This window comes from Juglans regia, chromosome 11, assembly GCF_001411555.2.
Source record: "Juglans regia cultivar Chandler chromosome 11, Walnut 2.0, whole genome shotgun sequence".
In the NCBI taxonomy this organism is placed as follows: Eukaryota; Viridiplantae; Streptophyta; class Magnoliopsida; order Fagales; family Juglandaceae; genus Juglans; species Juglans regia.
In genome coordinates, this window is record NC_049911.1 from 24700019 (window position 1) to 24722725 (window position 22707).

The window sequence follows — 22707 nt, forward strand, 5'->3', positions numbered from 1 at the left end:
CCTTTTCTACACGAACTGCGAGTCGTTTCGAGGACGAGACGTCCGACGACATCGTTTTATGTTCAATTCTCCAGTCCAAAAGGCAAAAACCCTAGACAGGCAGGCAACCCAGCAGTTTTATAGGATTATAGAAGTATCAATCATTTCACGGCGAGGCTTCCTTCTTTATCTCTCGTGTCTGTGGAGTGAAGAATCACAGCGAAAATGAGCCGCGGGGCAGCAGCGGTGGGACCGAAGGGGAAGAAGAAGGGAGCCACGTTCGTGATTGACTGCGCGAAGCCGGTTGAGGATAAGATCATGGACATCGCCTCACTTGAGAAGTTCCTCCAGGAGAGGATCAAGGTCGGAGGCAAGGCCGGCGCTCTCGGTGAATCCATCACCGTCGTCCGCGAAAAGAGCAAAATCTCCGTCACCTCTGACAGCAACTTCTCTAAAAGGTAAGTACGCTCTACTTAACTGTCGGACCTAGCTTTCCGTGATTATAGAATCCTTCGTTACTGTGCAGATAGTAGTAGTAGCGCAATAGCATAAATAACATTATTGTTTGATTGGCGACTCTTCCTTTTATTGAATCAAGCTATGGATTTCTATTGTCGTTGCTTCATTTTTCTGCTCAAATGGCTGCAGGGGTTAATTATTTTTGGTGCTTGTTTGGGACGATGCAAATTTCTTAACTCCATAGTCGAGTTCTTAAACTTTTAGCCATTCTTTTTTTTGTTTAAAATGCCATAGATGTAATGAATCAGGGAAAATTTGAGGATCTAGAGTTGGTAAACGTTGACACAATCGTGTAGTTAGTGTAGATTTTGTCTTTGGAATTCTATGATACTTCCTAACGCTGTTTCGATTGAGAGATGAGATAAGATGAGTTGAGATGGTTTGTGAATAATAGTAAGATTTGGAGGTCTCGTGTCCCTTCTAAAATAGCCTTTTTTTGTATGGAATGCCGCTCTTGGAAAGATTTTGACCACGGACAATCTGCGAAAGAGAGGATATGTAGTGATGGATTGGTGTTGCATGTGTAAAAAGAATAAAGAATCTGTGGACCATCTCTTACTACACTGTGAAGCAACAAGGGTGTTGTGGGTTGAGATCTTCCAAAGGGTTGATGTTGCTTGGGTTATGCCTTTGAGGGTGGTGGATTTGTTGGGTTGTTGGAGAAAGATGCAAGGGTGTCAGCAAATGGCAGCAGTGTGGAAGATAATCTTGTTGTGCACCATGTGGTGTATTTGGACAGAAAGGAATGCACGCTGCTTTGAAGATAAGGAATGCACGATAATTGAGCTGAATAATTTCTTTCTCGACACCTTAATGTTTTGGTTTTTCGCTGTTGTACTAAATGGGGACAATGTTCATGATTTATTGTCTTTAATTTATCTTCTTTAGAATGTTTTTAGGTGTTTTTCTGTATACTTCCTGTGTACTTGGGCTATGCATATTTCATTCATATCAATAATATTATTTCTTGTTGTAAAAAAAAAATAATAGTGAGATTTGTGGGTTAAAATTTGTGAATAGTGAATAGTAGTGAGATATCTCAACTCACCTCTCAATCCAAACCGGCTCTAAACTCTTATTTCACTTATTGTAGTTTGTTACACAACATTAACCATCAATCATTAGATTATCTCGTCTTTTAAAATTACAAATTAAAGTGAGATGGGGTGTAGCATACAATATTTTCCTTGTACAAAGAGTTATTTGACTCATGAAACTTCATCTTCCTATTTTGTCTATATCATGCATATTTCTCTTCTTTTTTTCTTTTTTTTTGAACTTTCTACACTGGGTATGACCTTTACTCTCTATGTTTCTCAGGTATCTCAAGTACTTGACTAAGAAGTACTTGAAGAAGCACAATGTGAGGGACTGGCTTCGGGTGATTGCTTCCAACAAGGACAGGAATGTTTATGAATTGAGATACTTCAACATTGCTGAGAATGAGGGCGAGGAGGAAGACTGAATATCTAGTATTCTTGTGTCGAGGAAACATTTTCTAGTCACTTGGTTGTTCCAGTGGATGGGATTGTTTTTTTATGTTTCAAGTTCTGTTTTGCTAGCCGTGGTTATCACATTATTAGATCCGCTCAACGCATTATATGTTTGATGTTTCTTTCTGGAGTTTGATTATGATAGAGTAATGATTATTATGTGCTTCGTATTTATGGTGCTGCATATCTGCCTCATTTGCCTCCAAGTTCCTTCCAGTTATTTGTCACTGTTACGTGATTATGCAGCCATTTCAGTCATGTAATTTAGCTCCTTTGTTGAATGCTGTCTGCTTCTTCTGGATGTCTTGTATAAATAAGCATTGCTTTTTTATTGAAATGGTATCTGCTGCCTGTCTGCCGCGATGACATTTGGGGAGTATTCAAATTGATTGTAGATTTTGACAGTGGCTGGTGAAAAAAAAAAAAAAAATTAGGAGTTAGATGTGTTTGGTTTTCAAATGTTTTGGTATCTTTCTGATTAGAGAATCTTTTTAAGTTCGGATGGAGTCAGCTTCCCATTAGTTTTTTCGAAAATCTTATATGCCATTAGATTTTACCCTAAAACTACTTCCCGGGTGAAAGAATCCACTTCTTTTTTCACCTCCGCCCCTCACTCTACCATAGCCATCACCATACTCTGTTGCTATTGTCCGACTCTCCCCTCTAAGCCACAACACAGCATGTAATAGAGTTAGCAGCCTGCAGGTTGTAACAACTGACTATCTTTATAACTTACCTATTTTATGTGGATTATTTATATTCTCAATGCGAAATTAGGGTGTTACAAACTCTTACTTAAATTCCTGACGTCTTTGTTAGTGGCTCTGATACCATATATAACAACTCAGTACGGAATTTGTCAGCCACTCAAATTGCTTCTTTCCTTTCCTTTCTTCTTTCTGCTGTGAAATAGAGGAATATTGTAGGCGTCTAATTTCCTTTCCTTTCTTCTTTCTGCTGTGAAATAGAGGAATATTGTAGGCGTCTAACGTTGGGGGGGAAGAGGAGGGGTGGGCCAAGATTTTGGGCCAGGGTTACCTGTGTCTGTGTATACTTCAAGTCGCTTTGAATTTATTTCTCGTTGTGTTGTCTTGCCTCAAAGTTTCCGGCATCCTTTGACAATTGACAATATGTTTTTTTGTCTTTAAATTTCCGCATAAAATTTTGTTTATTTCTCTCCCCAGCTGTTAATATGAGTTATCAAAATAGTATCTTCATTTTCCTGGTGGTCCCTTTTCCAAAATTTCTGGGACAAAACTTGGAACTTGGTTGGTATGCAATAAGCATGGATACCACAGTGGAAATGGGTGTACTACCATCCATATGTTTTTTTCTTTTTACCAGAAGTTAGTGGACTTTTATCATGTAAAATTGGCTTGCAATTTTTCTTCCCCGATTTGTTCAGCAAGAAAACAGATATTTGACTCTTATTACCGCTCAAAAAAGTATTTTGTGGTGAGTCGATTCAATTAGGAGTAAATAAGATATCCAGCAAGAAAAAATCTTCTCGACAGTCTACTGTTGGCTGAAGTCCCAACACGCCTAACGTTTTGGGTTGAAAAAAAATAAAAATAAAAAACAAAAAAAGACTACTACGTAAGGTGTGTGAAGAGTGTAATGTACAGTAAGCTGTTGTATAGTATAACTCATCCAGCAAACCCACCCTTCTAAATTTCCATTTGCACCGGACCCAAAAATAAATGGAGAGAGAAAAAAGATACATAACAAAGTGCGACAAACGCAATAGGGCCAAGAATATGGTTCTAAAGAGCTCATTAACCCATCGTATGGATTCCAATTTGGTAAAACTAGCCTCTAGGAGGGATGGTGTGACATGTTTCGTGAATCCGAGTCAAAATAAATGGATTTCAGTTTGGATTTGGATCAAAAGATGTTGAAACGATAGGACACGATTGCGAGTAGACCCACAATTAAATCTGTATAACATAAATAAATCTTATTTTCAAATTCTATAAATGTTTAGTTTTATATCCCTTTATTGTTGTTGGAATATAATATTAATATTAATATTTGGCAACTTAATATATCAAACTAATAAACTTTTTTTGCTAATATGATACTTATTTTATGAAAATATTAATTTTCTTATGTATCATTGGTTTGGGAATTGATCATAAAATATTTTATCATAAATCTAGTTGTAATTGTGAATGATTTATATAGTTATCCTTGTATTATACATAAAATTATATTAATTAGATTAAAAAATAAATATATGGGCCAACTCAACCTAATTATATGAAATGAGTTTAAACAGATTATGCAGCTTAACCTAATAAAAACTAATTATTAAATGGGCTATGCAAGTCGTGTCATGTCACTCAATAATTAGATGGGTCATGTTAGTGTTTTAGGATCTAACCCATTTAATTAAACGGGTCATGTTCGGGTTAACCCATGTTTAAAATTGAAAAATCGGATCAGAACCGAAACCGGTAAAACCGAAAGTATCGATTTAGGAGAATAATCGGTACGGTATCGGTTCTAGTATATAATTAGGTTAGAAATAAGTTAGAAACTAATATAATAATATGTAATTAAACATTATAGTACAAGTCTATAATAGGGACAAATTAGACATTAGTATAAAATATTATAATGAGTTAATAACATATAATACTATAGTATAATAACATGTAACAAGCAATTAGACACTATAAATAATATAGAATACTTTAGTATTTTAATATGTAATTAGACACTAGAAATATATAATATATAATATTATAGTATAATAACATGTAATTAGACACTATAGTATAAGTCTAGTATAAAAATAAGTTAAATATTAGTATAGAAAAAAGATTTGTTCTAGTATACTAACAATTAAATTTAGTGTACATTCTATAGTAATAGGTAAGAGTTATATCATGATATAATTATAATTATAATTATATTTTTTACAAAAAAGATTTTTTCGTTAATATGCTTTCAGTAAGTATAGTTATTAATTTGATAATTTATAAATATAATTAATTAATAATCTATGAGTATTTCCTATAAATATGCTTACTAATCTTAACATATTAGCTACGGACCATACTGGTCTGTATGATGTAATTTAATTTTTGAGTTATAACTCATGAGCATATGGCCCTAAAAGTCCGGAACATGTTATATACATACTAATTATAATATACTTACAACTAATTTCATGTATTTTTTATACTTTAAACCCTTATTTAGTTTGTTCTACAAGCCCAACCCCTATATAATTTGTTCTATAAGCCCAGCCCTTATATAGTTATAGACTATGTGGTTCCTACTGCCCTTATATACCCTACGGTGTCGTTTTGCATCTTTGTTCTAAATAAACCCGGCCTAAAAAATCACTCTCCACTTTTTCTCAATCTCAAGCCGCCGTTCCTTTCTCTTTACCTGCTTGCCACCGAAAGCCCCTAAAATTATCTAAAGCATCCCCTTGTCGCAGTTTCCTCATTTGTTGAAGACAATAATCTCTAGACTACTCAAGCCCGTTGTATCTTAGTTTCTTTATGTTATTCTCGGCACTTCCTTCGATTTTTCTTGACACTTCATTCTCAAATGTACCTCAAGAACATGAACAAAGATCGATCGAAGGAGCTTCAGGCTTTAGTATAATGTTTAATGTAAATATTATATCTTTTATTTCGTTTATATTGTAGATATGTTCTCTATTTGCGACGAAATGCAAGTTTTTTCCTATCTGTCACTACTTGTAATTTTTCTTAATTTTGTTTGGATCCTGATTGGGTTCTTATTTTTTTTTCATCATCAAAAGCGAGTACTATGTGTAAATCCAACTTTGCTCTCCGATAAATTGGAGTCGGAATCGAATCGGAACCTATGGAAGTTGGAGTCAGAGTCGAATTTAGGGGATAATGACTCCGATTTAGTCGGTGCTCACACCTAGCGGGGGATTTTTGGGAGGCCGTGAGGGGCAGACAGACCAAGGGTTCACCCATGCACTACGGCACATGGACAAGGGCCCCGCCCCTAAGATATGATAGCGGATTCCAAGGGCAAAGACTCTCCCCAAGCGGGGGCGGGGTGCGGGAAGGGGGCAACCCTAGAAAGAACTTCCAACTCAATTTGAAGACAAAACTATGTTTACCATGAGAAGTGAAAACTATCAGTTACACATAATCTCTTTTATTGACAATCACACCACCTATTCTGCGAATCCAAAGATGAAAACAAAGAATGAGAAGCAGAACCAAAGGGATCTGTTATTCACATGAGAGCACATGAAGATAGAAAATTTATAGAAAGGGCAAAACTATCCGACTCTTGAACAAGGCAAAGTTCCCATATTCGATCATTTATTTAACAGCCAGAAAATGTTTGACAAGGAACAGCAATCACAATCCTACACCCCACATCTATAGCTACATCTTAGAAAATTATAAATAAGCGCAAGCGAATGACATCGCAGACCAAATTTACTTCAAATTTGCAGTACAATTTTTTGTTAAGCAAGGGCACCCGTAGAAGCTGTGGCTGGAGCAGCTTCAAGTCGTTTTGAACTGTATTTCTTGGTAACGAATCTGCAATCAACCGAAGATACAAAACATCACACTAAGTTTCAGAGAAATTAAACAAACATGATTCTACTTTCAATGAATCCCGCTAGCTTTCTAGGGCTACAGAAAGGAAACCACTAATGTTGGTGCAAACCAAGCTTTATGATCAGTCAAGTTACCTGAAGAAATCCCTCCACATCAACTCCAACATCAACCAGTTATTTCCAGTATCAGGTGAGCCACCATCATTCCGATTTGTGGAAGCAGAAATAGTTCTGGGAATCATATATCTTTGGCAGTGAGTACAATAACCACTTGACTAATTAAGAAATTACAATTCATATAAAAATAAACCTAGACTGAATCACACCTGGTAGCCGTTTTCCTTAGCTCATCAAACATAGAGCGGGGAGAGAGGCATCCCATGGCCAGCCATGGAGAAATTTTGCAGGAGAAGTTTGCACCATATATGTCGTTGCCATCCTTGGTCTCCTTGTGTGGCTGTGCTTGACACTCAGCAGCAATTCTTTTAATCCTCTGAAGTGCTCCAGTCTCACCTCCCACCATGGAAGCATTGGCTGCCAGTTTTCCATCCTACAGGAAATAGATGGAAACAATGTATATAAATGAATTAGCTTTTTCTGTAGAAATAATCATTATTGAAAATTAGTGGCACTGATGACGATAACATCTGCCATTAAATACTCTGGCAAAAAGAAATTGATATATGCTAGTGAAGGATTATGTGAAGGGAAGAAAAAAGGCAATGTTTTTGAGTTTGATACAAACTCGCCCAACCCAAGCACATCCCATACAGAGAGGATATAAAGCCTTGGTACATCTCTCCATAGTTTATGTATAGAGAGACGCAAGCTTTATACGTTGGTGAATGGTTACGTGGCAATTATTCATTAAAAAAAAGAATGGTTATGTGGCAATTCAAAATTGATCTTTCTGTATTGTTCTGTTCATCATCTTTATACACTATATAATATATTTTTTTATTTTTACACTATATAATATATATTTTTATTTTTTTTCTTATCTGATATGTGATATATAAATGATAAATAGAAAAATTTAATAAATTTAAAAAGAATTAAAAAAATGTAATATATAATATATCGAGATGAATAGCAAAACTTTTAGTTTATCCCTACTTTGAAAGTGTCCCTAATTTTCTGACGAATAGTCCTGCAAACGGACAAAGTCGGACTCCAACTACCCATACTATGTAATTGTTCACCTACTCCATTTCACCTACAATTAAAGCCTGCTAAAAAACTAAGAAAAATATACGATTATCCTCCAACTATTTATTTATTATTATTTTTGTATTTAATTTTTAATTTTATTTAATAATTAAAAAAATGATTATTAGTAAAATTATATATTTTTTTAATTTTTTAATAATTAAAAAAATACTTAAAAAATAATTAAAAAATACATTATAAATAATAAATAAATAAATAAAAAATAATAATTACCCTATCACTACCTAAAAACTTATCCACTCCTCCTCCTTTCACATTACCAACGTCAAAAAAAAAAAAAAAAACCAAAAAAAACCAACAAAATAAATAAATAAATAAAGAATTAGGGAAAAACCAAACCGAAGTTCAAACCTGAGCCATTGTCGCCGATGGGTTAAGCCCCAAATCCACCAATGAGGGAATATCCCCAGGCTCCACATCACCCCGAGCCGGCAACCCCTTCACTTGATCCAATGCCTCAATTGTTTTCCTGACTTCCAATCCCTGCACCTTCTCTCTAAACCCACTGTAATTCGCTGGCATCTCCTCCAACTTAAACGGCAAGTCGTCAAGATGGTACAAAGTACTCCCCCAGAAGTACTTAACCTCCACACTTTCTTCCTTCATCGCAGCCTCAATCCTCCCCTCAGCCTTAACCTCGTCGTGCGAGACCTCTCTGTGCGCATACACCGCGTCAGCACCTACCGCCTTGGCCAACTCGACCAAAACCGTCTCGGGCTTCCCAATCCTCACCACCAGATCCGACCCTTTTGCCTGGAGATTCCTCCTGAGATCAGAGACTGATTCAATCAAGAATGAGGCGCGGTTCGACCCGGTCTTATCGAACCCAGAAGAGGATTTTCCGTAATCTCTAGGGTCGAAGCAGTAGACAGGCAAGACCGACATGGCTTCGTTGCTCGCGGTGTTGAGGCACTCGTTGTCGTGGACGCGAAGATCGTTGCGGAACCAAACGATGGCAGCTCGACGAATTCCAGCCCCATTGGAAGGGTCAGAGGGGCGGCGAGGACCGAGAGAAAGTGGGTTTTGGAGAGGATTGGCCGAGACTGTGGACTTAAATGAGAGTTTGGAGGGAGAGGGGGAAGTGGCGGTGAGAGAGAGGTGGGCAAGAGAGGAAGCTTGGGTGGGGACCTTGACCCTGCTTGGCTGGTGAGAAAATAATGAGTAAATCTTGGGTTGGAGAGAGAACGGTGTGGGGAGAATTGTATTGAGAGAAAGAGAGAGTGAAGCAGTGGCAAATGGGGGCGAGGTGATTTGTTCCTTTGATGGCACAATGGCAAGTGGGTTCTGTTCTTCTAATGATTTCGCTTCTGGGTTTTCAAGGATTTGGGTGTTGGGATCCATTTGATACTGGTTATGGAGGAGAAGAAGAAATGGAGCTAGGTTGGAGCGAAAGAAATGGCAAGTCTCCTCTTCAGGTCCGATTTGCTCTTATTTTTTTTCGTCGATGTGGCAGCGTGGGAGGTTGTTTCAGTCAGCCATGCGAGCAGGGTTTTAAAGCAAATTACTTGCAAGCTTGTGTCTTTGTTCAATTGTTTGTCCAACTCGTGGCTGCACCTAACCTTTCTCCACTAACTTTCAAGTTTCAACCGCCCTGTGGTCATGGGTCATCTTGAAGATACAGCTTGGGGTCGGTACGATACAACTATATATTCCTATTTAGGTAGGGAGGATATAAAATTTCTACACATTTGTTTTTAATTATAAATTGCAGTAAATTAATGCATAATGAAATTGCAACTGAGAAAATGACACTGCAATATGATATTTTGAGAATTGGAGATGGGGATGGAAGTAAAAATATAGGAAGACAATGCATCATAGTTAGGATCAAACAGTGGTTTGATCAGCAAATAACCAAATGGAACTGGGTAACTATTTCTTCTTTACATCTTTACCATATAATTGCTTGAATTTGCACACCTAAAATTCTTCACCATAACAAAATTCCATCCTACATTTTCATTTCCTGGTCATCAATGGACATTTAGATATGATGATTTGGTGCAACATCACCATTAGTTGTAACTTGTGACAGACAACAGTGATGTGGTTATTTTTCTATTGATCGCAGAAACGTGGCCTCAAGGACAACATTGTTTTCAATTATAGAACTATGGTCTTTAATATGTCGGACCCATTGACAACCCATAAGAAAAATAAAAACAGAAACATAACTGGACAACTAGAGCAATTGAGGGGTTCTTTTGAAAATCCTATCAAGTTTTTATTTAAAATTGAGATTTTAAATATTTGAGGATTTTTTGAGCGATAAAAAAACAACAATTGTGTATTTATTTCGCTCTCACTTGTAGATATATAATTCGGATAAAATAATGTTATTTCTCATTCTTAAAAGCCTATCATTTTATGTGGCTCATCAACTTGTAGCCGCAGCACACCTCACATGATGTTTTTTTTTTTTTTTTGCTAATGTAAATAATCTTTCTTACTTAAATGATATCTATTTAAAAAATGTCACACGGCAAGTGAAAATGGGAGTGACAAAATTTAAGACAAAAAAAAAATGATATCTTAGCTAGGTTGCAGACTTCCCATATACGAAATCGTGGTTTTCTTAAAAGTATAGCAATTCGAGAAAGAATAATAAGAAGAAATGTAGAAATTCGAGAAATAAAAATAAATATGAGATTTTTATTTTTTATTTATTTAAGTTTAGTTGTTTAGATTAATCTTTTGGTTTTTGGTCAGGCTGAAGACTAGTGGCTTGGCATAGGAGACCGTGCTTTGGTTTTGTTGAGGGATACCATTGACCGGACGATGAATATCCCGTTTCTCGCAGCCATCGTCGGTGAATTCAGCCTCCAATAAATGGAAAGTTTAGTGGGTTTCGCGCGTGCGCCGGCAGTGGCTATCTTGCACCCGCCATTAACATGGGCCTCCAAGAAAAAAGTCAACGGGTTGAGGGCAAAACTCGGAGATGACGATGACCCATTATTTTTAACCGCCATTAATTCAGCTTCTCTTCGTTTCCAGGAGACCAAGAGACCAGGCGAGCTCATAACCTTCTATCTGTCTCTGAATCATTTTATCAAACAGTAAACGAGTATCTCAACCATGGCGTTCCTGTTGTCATTTCTCCTTGTCTACATTAATCTTTGTTTGTCGTTTCTGCATTTTGTGGGGGCCTTGTCTATTGTTTTGTTAGATTATAGGCCGTCATGTCTATTTTCGCCACTAACTTGAACCGTGAATATGGGTACCGCTGCTTTCTAGAGCAGCATTTGGCATTATTTTAAGCTGAGCAAGTTATTTTAGTAGCTGTTGGAAAGTCCCTCGTTGTTCGGTGGGTTTATGTACTAGTACGCGTACAACCCTTCTTTTCTCGGCCTCCCTATCGCACACGAGATGGTAGTATATAGTACGCGTACTTTCAGCCTAAAGAGCAAAGCTTGTATTCCCCACCAAGAAATTTTCAATGAATACCAAATTATTTCTTTTTTCTCTGTGGCATATCTTTTATTTCTTTTCCCAGGGATAACGTTGTTCTTTGACATTTGACGCGTTATGAAGTATTTCGATATCAATGTGATTAGTGCTTGCATTTGCAGAGCCTCTATTTGTAGATCCATATGCTGGTTGCCTTGTTTCTCCAAATGTTAAGATGGATATGAGACAATGCTCGCACCACTATTGCCTCGCAACTAAGTTCATCGATGATAAGTTGCTTCGTACAGTGAACCATATTGATGGAGTCAAGCAGGTATTTGGGTTATCAAAGTAGTGGGACTTGGGCTGATTTTACGTGTGTGAAGTTTGACAGATTATATTTTCGTACGTATGGGCAGGTTGTTCTGTTAACGGATGGCATGGACACTCGGCCATATAGGCTTAGTTGGCCGACTTCAACCGTTATATATGATTTATCACCAGAAAGGGTATTCAGAAGTGCAGCTGAGAAGCTTGCCGGTTTGTGTTGCTTAACCAATTGTAGTGGTTTATGATCTTTAACTTCTCAATTGCATGCACTTGAATAGATATTTGCTTTCAGTTCAGAAAATTGTTATTGGCACATCAAACTGTGCGGACATCGTCTGGATTCCCCTTGCTGTTGTTTGTCTTGGAAAAGTAGTGTGCAGCAAGAGCATCACAATTTCTCATGCACGTCTTCCTGTCGTTCTTGCGGAGGGGAATAAAAGAAAACATTTCAACATGTTCTGACTTTTCTTAAAAATCATCAGGTGTCGGGGCAAAAATTCCCAGAAACTGCATATTCCTTCACGTTCCAATGGAGTCCTCTAGCATACAGCAGAGTCTCCGTGCAAAGGGTTTCAATGGGAATCAACCAAGTATATGGGTCATCCAGGTAATTAAGACTTTAATGTCACCTTCAACAAAAGTAGTTACAAAACCCTGCCAAGAAACAAAATATTTGGGGTGCTTAAGTAGGTAAGACAGTCATCTTTCTATGTTATTATAGGGGCTGCCTGTGATGACTTTGGCAAGTTTTGAAGAGGTTTTATTTAGTGTGAGTAATATGGCCACGAACAGAAGTTTTTTCTTGGGAGAGTTGCCAGCCTGGTCGGCAGAAACTGAAATTGGAATCAAGGTCAGTTTGCTTAGTTTGAATAAAATTTATTATGGATCTGTTTCTTCCCTTCCCTAAAGGACCAACTTTTTCTGGTGTTTATGCAGTCAAGTACAAGGCAATGGATGGAAAAATTATTCATGAGCAATGGCTTCCGTGTGGATATGATTGGCTACGAGGACATTGCACGGAACTTAGGCAAGCAATTAGCTCCAGGAGATTACAAGAATATACTGTTTGTTGCAGAACAATTGCAGTTTTCTGATGATCAGGTGAGGCAGCTTGTTCCCTACTAAACCAACTTAAGGTTCATCGTAATTGTGGTTTTGTGGTAATCAGATGAATGAAACAAAGCAATTTTCTTCCCAACTGTTTCATGGGACGTATTATTTTTCAAATAGCATTGCATCCTGCTGTGGTGACATGACGCCCATAGGAATAATATCTATCATTATTATATTTTAAAATGAAACGAGGTGGGGGCGTTGACTCTGTGCACCACATCAGTACAATAGAATTCTGGTTGGATACTAATGTGGTACATAGCATTAGTCTTTTTTTAATTAATCTTCGCAATGAGTCAATGACTTCAGCTTTGTATCATTGAATTACTAATTCTCACAGATAACTGTGTATAACACTGAATTCGGTCTTTAAGCCTAGGCAAACTGGACTGCCTAACCTGGGATAAGTCCAGTCTCTTGGTTTCTAGGAATATCCCAAAAATTAATTTATGATAAATAGGACGTACGAACATTATTTGGAACAAAACAAACTAGAAAACTTTCTTTTGTGCCTGAAATTCATTAGCCCTCATTGAAGTGTTGCTATGATAAGGGTTTTCTTGAATTTGTTTGTTTCTGCTTCTCAAGAAAAGCAAGTTTGCCTTCTGAATTCGATTCGGTAACCGATAAATATACGCCCAGGTTATTTATGAATAGTATTATGGAATCAGATTATCTATCATGAATCTAAATTTTTTCTGCTTTTCAGATGGAAACTTGGAGGAGGGAATTTCAAAGAGTAGAGGAGCAAGGGGACGAAGAAGGGTTTGAAGAGCTCTAAATGTAGAGAGTGCAATAAAATTCTATCGTGGATTTGCTTTTTATGCTATGCCACCACACTGTAAACATATGCAATAAATGGTTTCAAATTGCATTTCATGAATTTACTTACCTTCTTGCCTCCTGTGCAGATTAAAGGCTTGAGTTAGCTTGTTGCCTTGCATTTATTTATTTATTTATTTTGATAAGTTTATTGCATTGCATTTATTGGAAACATATGTATTTGTTACATTGTTTTTTGTTGCCTTTTGTTCCCTTAATACAATTGCCTTAATTTTTCTTTTTCTCTTCCAAGTCTTCTTCAGTTTATATAGCTGACTACTGCTCGCCCATCTCATTTAAGTAAGAAGCATTTTTGTCTACTATTGCACCCATTTCTGTCGGCAACCCCATCTGGTCTTTAATAACACAACTCAAATTCAGGTAGAAATTTAAATGTAACAGGTCATAATTTTTTTTTTTTGTTTCCTATTTTTGCACTAGGAGACAAGAAAAAACCGTTGGACTGTGGCCCCACCTCGTGGTTACATTCAGCTGTAGTCTGTGAGATTATTTTTATGTAATTTTTTTATAGATGTAACAGTAATCTTCTGACATTAGCTCTGTTTAGTGTTTTTTTTAAGAGGAGTGCATGATATTTTCATAATCTATAATTATATTTAATATTTTTTTCCTACATTTGGACCTGTCCCTGATTAGTTAATGCTGCACTAGTTAAGAGATGGTGTTTGTCGAGATTTCCTTACCCATTATTTCATATATTTCTATATTCTTTAATTATAATATATTGAACTTGCTTAGAAATTAAAAATAAACGGTGTTCATGAACAGGTTAGATACCCAATTCCAATGAAAGGTGAACGAGAGGTTTGAAATAATCTGTCGCTTTTATGTTACTCTATGATTTCAAATGTTAAAGAATTAATTAAATTAATATATAATAATTTAAAAGCCTTGAACTTCCATGCGCCATGACGGAACAGATGATGTTGTTTTTACCGTAAAACCAAGTACAGAATCTAAAACACAAATGCTCCCAAAACTCTACCCGAATGCCCACTTTAGAGTAATCAAAGAGTCAAATCTTTTGATGTAAACAGGAGCCAACTACCACAAACGCGACCTTAGGACAAAGGAATATGGGTGAGACCATAAATTCAACAGGCCCACTGCACCCACCAATGACCTTAAAAGCCGCTACCAGAATCCTTACCTTAACTTCAATTCAAGCCTCAACCCAACCTAACCATGTCGATTAGAAGAAGAGAATGCAGAGTTGATTCATTAAACTAACTGAAGCCCCCTAACTGAAGCCCCCACCACCTAATTAGCACGGATACATACAGGACAATCCTCAAGCTGACACAAATTTCCTTTGGCTGATGGGTAGAAGAAGCACCACCTAAATGTCATATGAATTGACCACTTCGCAATCTTATCTTATCTTCACCCTAGCTTTGAATAATAACTGCAACTCGTTCTTCAAAATACAACCCACAAACAGATTCACTGTTGCTCACATGGCAGTAATCTTGAATTTAGAGCAGAAACTTAATTAGTCAATGAATTAATGCTGTTGTTGAGTTAGAGCAGGAAGTGCTGGACGTGGTCTAGCAATATTCAGCACACCTCATACAGTTGCCTGTTAATAGATAATCGGTAAATTATAGGCTTAATGTTCGATTATCTAAACAAAACATTGGTAAGGGAATGCCTCATCAAAGGAATTGAAGTTGAGGCTCAAAAGAAAACGTCTCAGAAATGGAGCTCGTTGACTCCTCAGCAAGCCTGCTACCGGGTAATAGTGTAAAAGGGAGTTAAGACTCTCTGTTGATAAAGATTTCAATAGGTGAATTATGGATTGGTATTTGGTACTGAGAAGTTTTGAAGGTCTCAGCCTTTCTTCAATCACAAATTGACATGTATTGCAGTCTGTCAGCTCTCAGTTAAACATGGATTTTAAGTGATTTTGCTTTAAAAAAGGAAAATTTATATTTGCAACCACAGCTGCTGAAATATTAGATTAAAAAAAAACATAAAATGTAATTTTTTACATCTCTCTTCAAAATTAACTACTAGTATTATAGAGTATGTGTCTACACACCGACTTGCATGTAGGACGTTTGAAAAATGGGATGATTAGAAACACAAGCCTTCCATAATATGCAATGGTCACATCTCTAATCTTCACAGCTGCAAGGATTGAAATAAAATAAATAGCTCATACTCGACAAAACCTTTCAAAAATACATCTATCCAATTCTATATAACTAAAGTTTCTTCCTTCCACTTTGTTTTATTACTCTGTTTATCTTCCCAAACATGAAAAACTGGGAAATGCCTTTTAGATATTAGGAAGAAAGGAATTACAAAAAGATAATTTCCGCATTCTCATTTGACTTTCATGGTTTTGCCCCCGGCCATCTTCGTCTTTTTTGTCATTTTGGTACCATTGCTTTTACCCTTCTTCATCTTCTGTTTCTGTCCACTCCATTTGTGCCCCTCTGTATTTTCATGAGGATTCACTTCCTTGAACTCAATTGGTCTTATGATCACCCCGGGTTTCTTCACCACCTGCACATAATCATTCAAGCTGAGAAACAAGAAATACAAACGAATAAAGTACATCCACCAGCCAATTTCATGGAAGAGGGGACTAGCACAAATGTTCTTCATTGGAAATTCTCTTTCTAAAGAGGTAGCTCATTTTATTGATTATCTAATAATATTTTTTTTTATAAGTAAGAAAAATAATCTAATAATATCTTCACCAAAGACAAACCAATCTGCAGTGGAATTTCAGAGAGGCACTTACTTCAGGCCGATTAAGAGCTCCCACGGTCATTGCTGGGTTGAATTCAGGTCCAATGGGCATGCGGATGCTCTGCTCAAAAACTTCCTTGGACGTGAAAGGATAGGGCAATGTTTTTGTAAGGAGTTTCTGAGCCTACCAAATTCAAACAAAAAGAACATCATTTAGCCAGTAGAAAGGGCATGAAAAAGCAGACTCGTATGTAAAGAGCAGAATGACAGAATACTAGGACTTACTAGAAGGGCACTAGACCATGCATCTACCTCAATATGATAATGAGAACTCACTCGTTGATGTTCAACATTTGGCCTTATAAAATTTTCAAAAGTGTGTAACACAGATACTATCATTCTCACTGACCGCTCTAAAGTAGTGATTCTCAATGACCGTTGACTGCTTAATTTTTAGACGTCAGCTCAATTTCTTGCTCAGAGAGGTATAAACCATTTATACGACAATCTTTTATTAGTCCATTTATATGATAATTTTTTACAACAAAAAAAATGAATTACAAATCCATGAATTCATATCTTTTTCCATCACAGCTAGTTGAGATGCATTTAAGACCACAAACCTTTACATCTAACTTCTCGGAGATAATAACATGTTTGAGACGTGCATCCTTCCTCTTCTTAAGAGCTTCTTCTCTCTTCCTCTGGGCATTTTCATGGTCGTTTAGCATCCAAGAAGGTAAGCCTTTCTTTTTCTGTACATGAGTCCATTGGCCCCAGCCAGGAAGTAAAACGGGCTTTTCAGGTTCAGGATTTTCCTTGTTCAGAACCTCCAGTTTAGCATTCTCGAAATCTTCCTCCACATCATCCCCAGCAAAAGCTTGGCGAATAAGCTCTGCTTGAGAAGGGAGTTCATAAGATGGTTTTGGACCCAAAGCAAGAACCCCATCCACCATCTGTCCTTCACTCTCTGAATCACTATGGTCACCCACTTCCTTCACAGGTTCCTTGAACAAAAACAGTAAAAAAATGATAAAAAATTTAGAGAGGCACGTGCTAAAATAAAAGAACAGTGCAAATTTAGGTCTCGTTTGCTTTCACAAAACTTTTCATCTCATCTCATCTCATCTAACCATTACAACTTTCCTAAATTCTCACAAAATAAAATAAACAATTTAACTTTTTCAAATCCCAAAACAAAAATAATATTAAAAAAATATATTCTAACAATATTTTATTCAACTTTTAACTTTAATCTCAACTCATCTCATCTGCGAAAACAAATGAGACCTTAGATCAAAATAAAAAACCAAGAGCTGATACCTCTGAGTCTTGATTATGTTCTGGTCCAACAGATTTCAAGGACCTTTTGCTTTTGGCATCCATTTTATCTCTGCTCTCCATCTGCGTACACACTGATCAATAAAAACTCCAAGATAGAAGACCCTTAATTCTTTTTTTTTTTTTTTTAATTTTTTATAATTAATAAGAGAGAAGACCCTTAATTCTTCAAACACATTGAAGGCAAAACTAACCTTTCTCCATCTGTCTGATGCAAAAATAGCAACTTCATATGTTGTCTTGGGGCCTGGGTCTCTAACAATATCATCAAAGCTCTGTGAAGAGTTAAAACATAAGATTTTTTCCCGTATGAATAAAAAGACATAAGACTTTCTGAGAAAGAAGGAAGATTGCCCAAAGTTGTTTTTTTTTTTTTTTTTCTTATAAGTACCCAAATAAGTCCTATTACCTTAAAAACAGAATCTTGAACAATCTCAGTATTTTCATGTGGTAAAACAGAATCCAGGTGAACATCCTTCTGGGAATCATTGCTTTTGTTGTTCCCAACATCAGCAGTATTCTCTTTGGCCTCCATGTCATCTTCGCTATCACTATTAGCATAAAAGGTATCCGATTTAACCATATTTCTTGATTCTGGAGCATGTGTTTTAGCTGCAGCACCAAATATCCTTCTTCCACTCGAAGTGCTTGCTTTTGGATTTTCTACCCCACTTGAATCCTCCATCTGCTTCAAAGATGATTCATACTCTTGAAGAGCAAGTTTAGCTTCTTCATCAGCTGCCTCCTTTCTTTTCTTCAGACCACGTTCCTACCAAAAAAGCAAATCAAAGATTGTAAGTGTATATGTTGAAATATGGCACACATCAATGGCTTACACTACTAGGTCCAAGCAAGCTCTTAATCTGTTGTGAATTGGTGGATGATTTTTTTTTTTTTATAAGTAAATGATTTTATATATATATATATATATATATATATATATAAGGTGAGGGAAATGATGAGGGCAGAATAAGCATACATATAATGCTTAGAAAAAAAAAAAGCATAAATATAAATTATTCATTCATGAATTTGGTGCTTTTCATTTGCCCCAGCCTTTTTAAACAAAATAGCAAAATGTCGATACTATATTATGCCAATTTTTAAATCTTCTAGGGTGTCAAGGGGTAGGATTTAACCCACAGTTTTTGTTCCATGGAAGCTGTAATTTACCACCACCAAAAGAATACAGCACAACTTCCCAAGGAAACTAACATGGGAATACCAAAGATTACCATGAAAGGTAAAGAAAGCAATCCAGATTTAGGCACTTCATCCTCTAATTCCAATATTTTGAGGGTCTTCTCTTTTGCTTTTTCTAGCAACTTGGATGCCCTGCCCTGGTCTGAAACAGCTGGATTTTTATGAACATTATCATCATCACTACTGTCATCACTGCCGCTGCTGCTGCTATTGTCTTTCATAGAGTTCATTTTTCTGGACAAAAGAGCATGCTGGTGAAGCTGTTCAGATATAGCAGCTCGAGTGCCTTCATCTTGAACTTGCAAACCACGACGTAGAATACGTGTTGCCCATTTAGAGGTGTTTTTGTGTTTAAGTGTCATTCGTTCCTGTATCAAGTTAGTAATGGAATAGAATTAGTACTTTGATCTAATTTTTCAGAATCACAAAAACTTGTGTTATAAATTGCCTATCTACAAAATCATTAAGAACAATAGTCACCTCAGCCCGTTTGAACTCTTGCTTCAATGCCTGCTCTTTGGCAGCTTCTGGATCCATTTCAACCTCCATATCTGATGTCTTCAGTCTATTCTTCTTCAACAAACGATGGTAAGTTTTCGATTTGATCTTTTTAATGTGTTTTGCCTTCATTTCGTGACAGAAAAGAAGGCTGCGCATTTTAGCAATACGATTCTGGCGCTCCTTTTCATCTTCTACAGAGACCTGCCAAGCATGATTGAAATTGAGATAAAAGAAAAAACTGTCATGAAGATCATATTGGGCTATCACAATCTCATTCCAATCATATGATAGCATTTTGTACTCAAGTCAGCTCTTTTTTAATTTTTGGGCATTACCGCCACTCAGGTGCAAATTTTAAGAGATGATAGAATATGGAAGCAGTAGGTACTGCCAAATTGACGACCTTTAGAATCTCTTCCTAAATGTTATAAACAAACCTTCAATCAATCCTCTTTCTAGACGATTTTTTTTGTCAGTTTTCTTTTGAAATGCATCTGCGTTAAAGAAATATGGTTTACGCCCTCAATAAAGCCACCCACAAAGCAGGCATCTGTTCATTGGAGTCATTAATTGAATGATATTTCGTTGGGGGCAATTGGCAAATTTAAGAGATGTGAATTTGTGGATATGTTCTATCAATAATTCATTCAGCATATGGTGATAAAATCCAACAGTTCACTAGAATGCATAAAAAATGATTTCAAAGTTTCCATCTTATTAAAAACTCATGCATGACCGACGACCGTAATCCTCCACAAGCCAATTCACACAACTGTGCCATAAAAGCAGGAACACCATTAACTAGAGAAATGGTTGCAGATCATTGATAGCATAGATGATAGGCATTAGAGCAAGGATTATACACGACTTCATACCTTGTTTAACTCAAGAAGCCTGGAGCCATCTTTTTGGTGTGCTTCCATAACATTGTCATCATAGACTAATGATGCCATTTGCTTCTCAAATTCAGTTCTAGGTACAAATTCGGAGGCTATTGCTCCCACAGTTGAAAACCCAAGGTCTGTATTTTCATCAAAATATATGGTAGGTGCCTCCCTGTTCTTCTTGACTATGGGCTCCCACTTGGTAATGTCAGTCTTCGATAATTTATATGCTGTCCCCCTCTCCACCTTCTCCCGAATCGCTTGCGGAAGCGGAGCTTCAATAACCTCAGATTTCTTCATTTGATCCATTCTCTTTCTAAGTTTTCCAAAACCAGGTTTATCCTGAAGAGGGCCAAGAAGGTCTTCCATGCTAATGCGGCCATCACCATCCAAAATTTCACGACTAGGATTATACTCTGACTCTGGATATACTTCAGATATGACAACATTATTTTTCTTCTTCTTCCCTGTATAATAAGGTGAAGGGAAATCATGTTACAATATCTGAAATAATAGATGGTTGACTTGGCCACAAAAAAGTTTCTAAATGCCCCATTTGGGGTGCATTTAAATTTGACGTCACTTTGTTCAACAGCCAGGCAAAATACAGGATATACACATGCACAACATAAATCAGGAACACCCTACAATGTTACACCACTCAATAAATTTTTTCAATTAATCAATATATTACCTTGCCTGAGCCCAAAGGCAAGTGCCAGTTCAGCATGACTAGACTATGCAAAACAGACCTCAAACTTAACTAATTAAGATATCTTAAAGTGCAACCTTACCTTCAAAAGCCTCACTGGGCATTCCAGTGATTCCTTGCAACATCCTCACGTGTCTTCCATCATCCTCCTCTTCAATCTCATCACCATTGGCATCTACAGTCTTACTTCCTCCATTGTCCTCATCATCATCATCCTCATCCTCATCCTCATCATCTGATAGCACATTCTCATCCTGCAAAATAAATAAAAAGATAAAATCACAAATATATACACATGTTGACAAATAAATCTACTTGACAAATAAAACTGAAAAGATATACTCGACATGAGAAAATCAAAACCAAGATTTGCAGATTAGAGAGTAGGGAACACGAGATTGTTAAGAACACAACACCCTTCCTATAGTTCATGCAAAACAGATGAGGATTAAGAGGTGGCAATGTGGAAATCAAGTAGACGCAATGCCACATGGATAGTAAAGGACCCGTGCGTGAAGAAGTGGAGGGGTGTGTGTCGAGCAAATCCGGTGTGGAAATACAATTGTTAAAGAACAACTTTTTTCTTCTGCAAATACAACTTTCCCCTCGACGTTCGATTAGAGTCACATTTGGACAGACACCAATCAAGTAAGCTGTCCATATACAGAAATATTTTACTAGAATTTCCCAATTGCTAGTTCAATTGGAATAAATAGTTACAAAAAATAAAGATAAAATAGAATAAATAGCCAGCAGAATGAAATCTCAAATACTTGTCCTATATTTCACCAAACTCTTAATTCTCCGACACGAAATCTGCTAATTATTTCTTCAGGTTTCTTGTTAAAATTAAACTCCATGAGTAGACTTAACTACCAATTTTAAAGGCCATATGTCGGCCATGCTTCTATACTGCAGCATCCCAAAACAGTTAAGATTTACAAAAGAACACAACTTACCATGCTAAAAATTCATAAAGATGAATAAAAAAACTTTCAAGCCTGTTCCCAAATTTTTTTAATAAAAGACTAATATTCCAAAGGCCAAAAAACACAAAATTTCCACAATTATTAATAATTCGACAAAATAAATACTTCAAACAGTTCAAACTTCAATGTGCAAACTGCAGAGCACCACATAACAGTGTCAGAGAGAGAAAGACAGGGAGAGAGAGAGAGAACCTTGAAATTCTGGGGAAGCTCATACTCGAAGTTTTCGACCGGGTCGAACCGCCGGTTCTTCTTGGACTCCTCTTGGGGGACCCCCTCCTGGTACTCGTACAAGTCCTCGGCGTACAACTCTCCCTCATCGGACTCAATCTCTTCGTCGTCCTCGCTGTTCGATGGGCTATTATGGTTCAAGCTCTCGATCACTTTTCGAAGGGAATTAGGCAACCGAGGACCAGTCCTCTTCCTAGCATCGCTTTTCTTGTCCTTCTTGGCAGGGGTTTTAGAATCCGAATGCTTTTTCTGCTGCTTCTTCGATTTCTTCGCCATGTGCTTGGGCTCGTCCCTAGCTTTTCTCTTCGTCTCCGCCATGGCTCGCACAGAGAGTGGTTCGGCTTCGGGCGGCGGGATGAGGTGGGCTGTGGGCGCTTTGTTGAAACTCACGAGGGCAAACCACAATAGCCTCGTGTTTCCACCCGAGAGGTTGATGGATAATTCATATATCCTACTGCCCGACCCGATATGCTGCTCCGTTTAAACTTTAATATACCGACTTATCCACCTCCACTAGTCCCCCAAAATTAATGATTTATTACTTACAATTTTCTTATCACCTTATATTAAATGAAGTTTAATTTTTAAAAAAAATTAATATTTATTTTTAACTAAGTGAAAAGTTCGCATAGGTTAATTTTGAAATATACTTCTTTTCTCCAAGTGATTATTCTTCGCTCGTCTC

The 22707-nt window shown here is 36.9% G+C and overlaps 4 protein-coding genes across 6 annotated transcripts; 2 read left to right on the plus strand and 2 right to left on the minus strand.

The window, feature by feature from the left end:
* Positions 1–89: 89 nt before the first annotated feature.
* On the plus strand, positions 90–2175 carry LOC108986863 (60S ribosomal protein L22-2-like). Its single transcript, XM_018959646.2, has 2 exons — positions 90–437; positions 1819–2175. The coding sequence occupies exons 1-2, from the start codon at positions 205–207 to the stop codon at positions 1961–1963; spliced, it is 378 nt and encodes a 125-aa protein (XP_018815191.1). The 5' UTR covers positions 90–204; the 3' UTR covers positions 1964–2175.
* A 3952-nt stretch (positions 2176–6127) lies between these two features.
* Positions 6128–9427, minus strand: LOC108986864 (blue-light photoreceptor PHR2-like). The gene is made up of 4 exons (XM_018959648.2): positions 8140–9427; positions 6885–7108; positions 6694–6789; positions 6128–6538 (listed from the first exon to the last, which is right to left on the minus strand). Exons 1-4 carry the CDS (start codon positions 9127–9129, stop codon positions 6463–6465), a joined length of 1386 nt encoding a protein of 461 aa, XP_018815193.2. The 5' UTR covers positions 9130–9427; the 3' UTR covers positions 6128–6462.
* Positions 9332–13546, plus strand: LOC108986865 (putative S-adenosyl-L-methionine-dependent methyltransferase MAV_4873). Of its 3 annotated transcripts, none has more exons than XM_035695560.1 (8): positions 9332–9419; positions 10498–10798; positions 11358–11509; positions 11595–11715; positions 11988–12112; positions 12227–12355; positions 12442–12606; positions 13328–13546. In XM_035695560.1, exons 2-8 carry the CDS (start codon positions 10618–10620, stop codon positions 13397–13399), a joined length of 945 nt encoding a protein of 314 aa, XP_035551453.1. In that variant the 5' UTR covers positions 9332–9419; positions 10498–10617; the 3' UTR covers positions 13400–13546. The 3 variants fall into 3 exon arrangements, with proteins under 3 accessions (XP_035551453.1, XP_018815194.1, XP_018815195.1); XM_018959649.2 differs by having other exon boundaries at positions 9336–9448; XM_018959650.2 differs by having other exon boundaries at positions 9337–9415.
* A 1988-nt stretch (positions 13547–15534) lies between these two features.
* LOC108986870 (U3 small nucleolar RNA-associated protein 14) lies at positions 15535–22432 on the minus strand. The gene is made up of 11 exons (XM_018959664.2): positions 21984–22432; positions 20885–21056; positions 20082–20557; positions 19186–19407; positions 18738–19073; positions 17912–18271; positions 17697–17777; positions 17485–17565; positions 16785–17168; positions 16214–16345; positions 15535–15972 (listed from the first exon to the last, which is right to left on the minus strand). Exons 1-11 carry the CDS (start codon positions 22338–22340, stop codon positions 15790–15792), a joined length of 2784 nt encoding a protein of 927 aa, XP_018815209.2. The 5' UTR covers positions 22341–22432; the 3' UTR covers positions 15535–15789.
* Between the last annotated feature and the right edge of the window lie 275 nt (positions 22433–22707).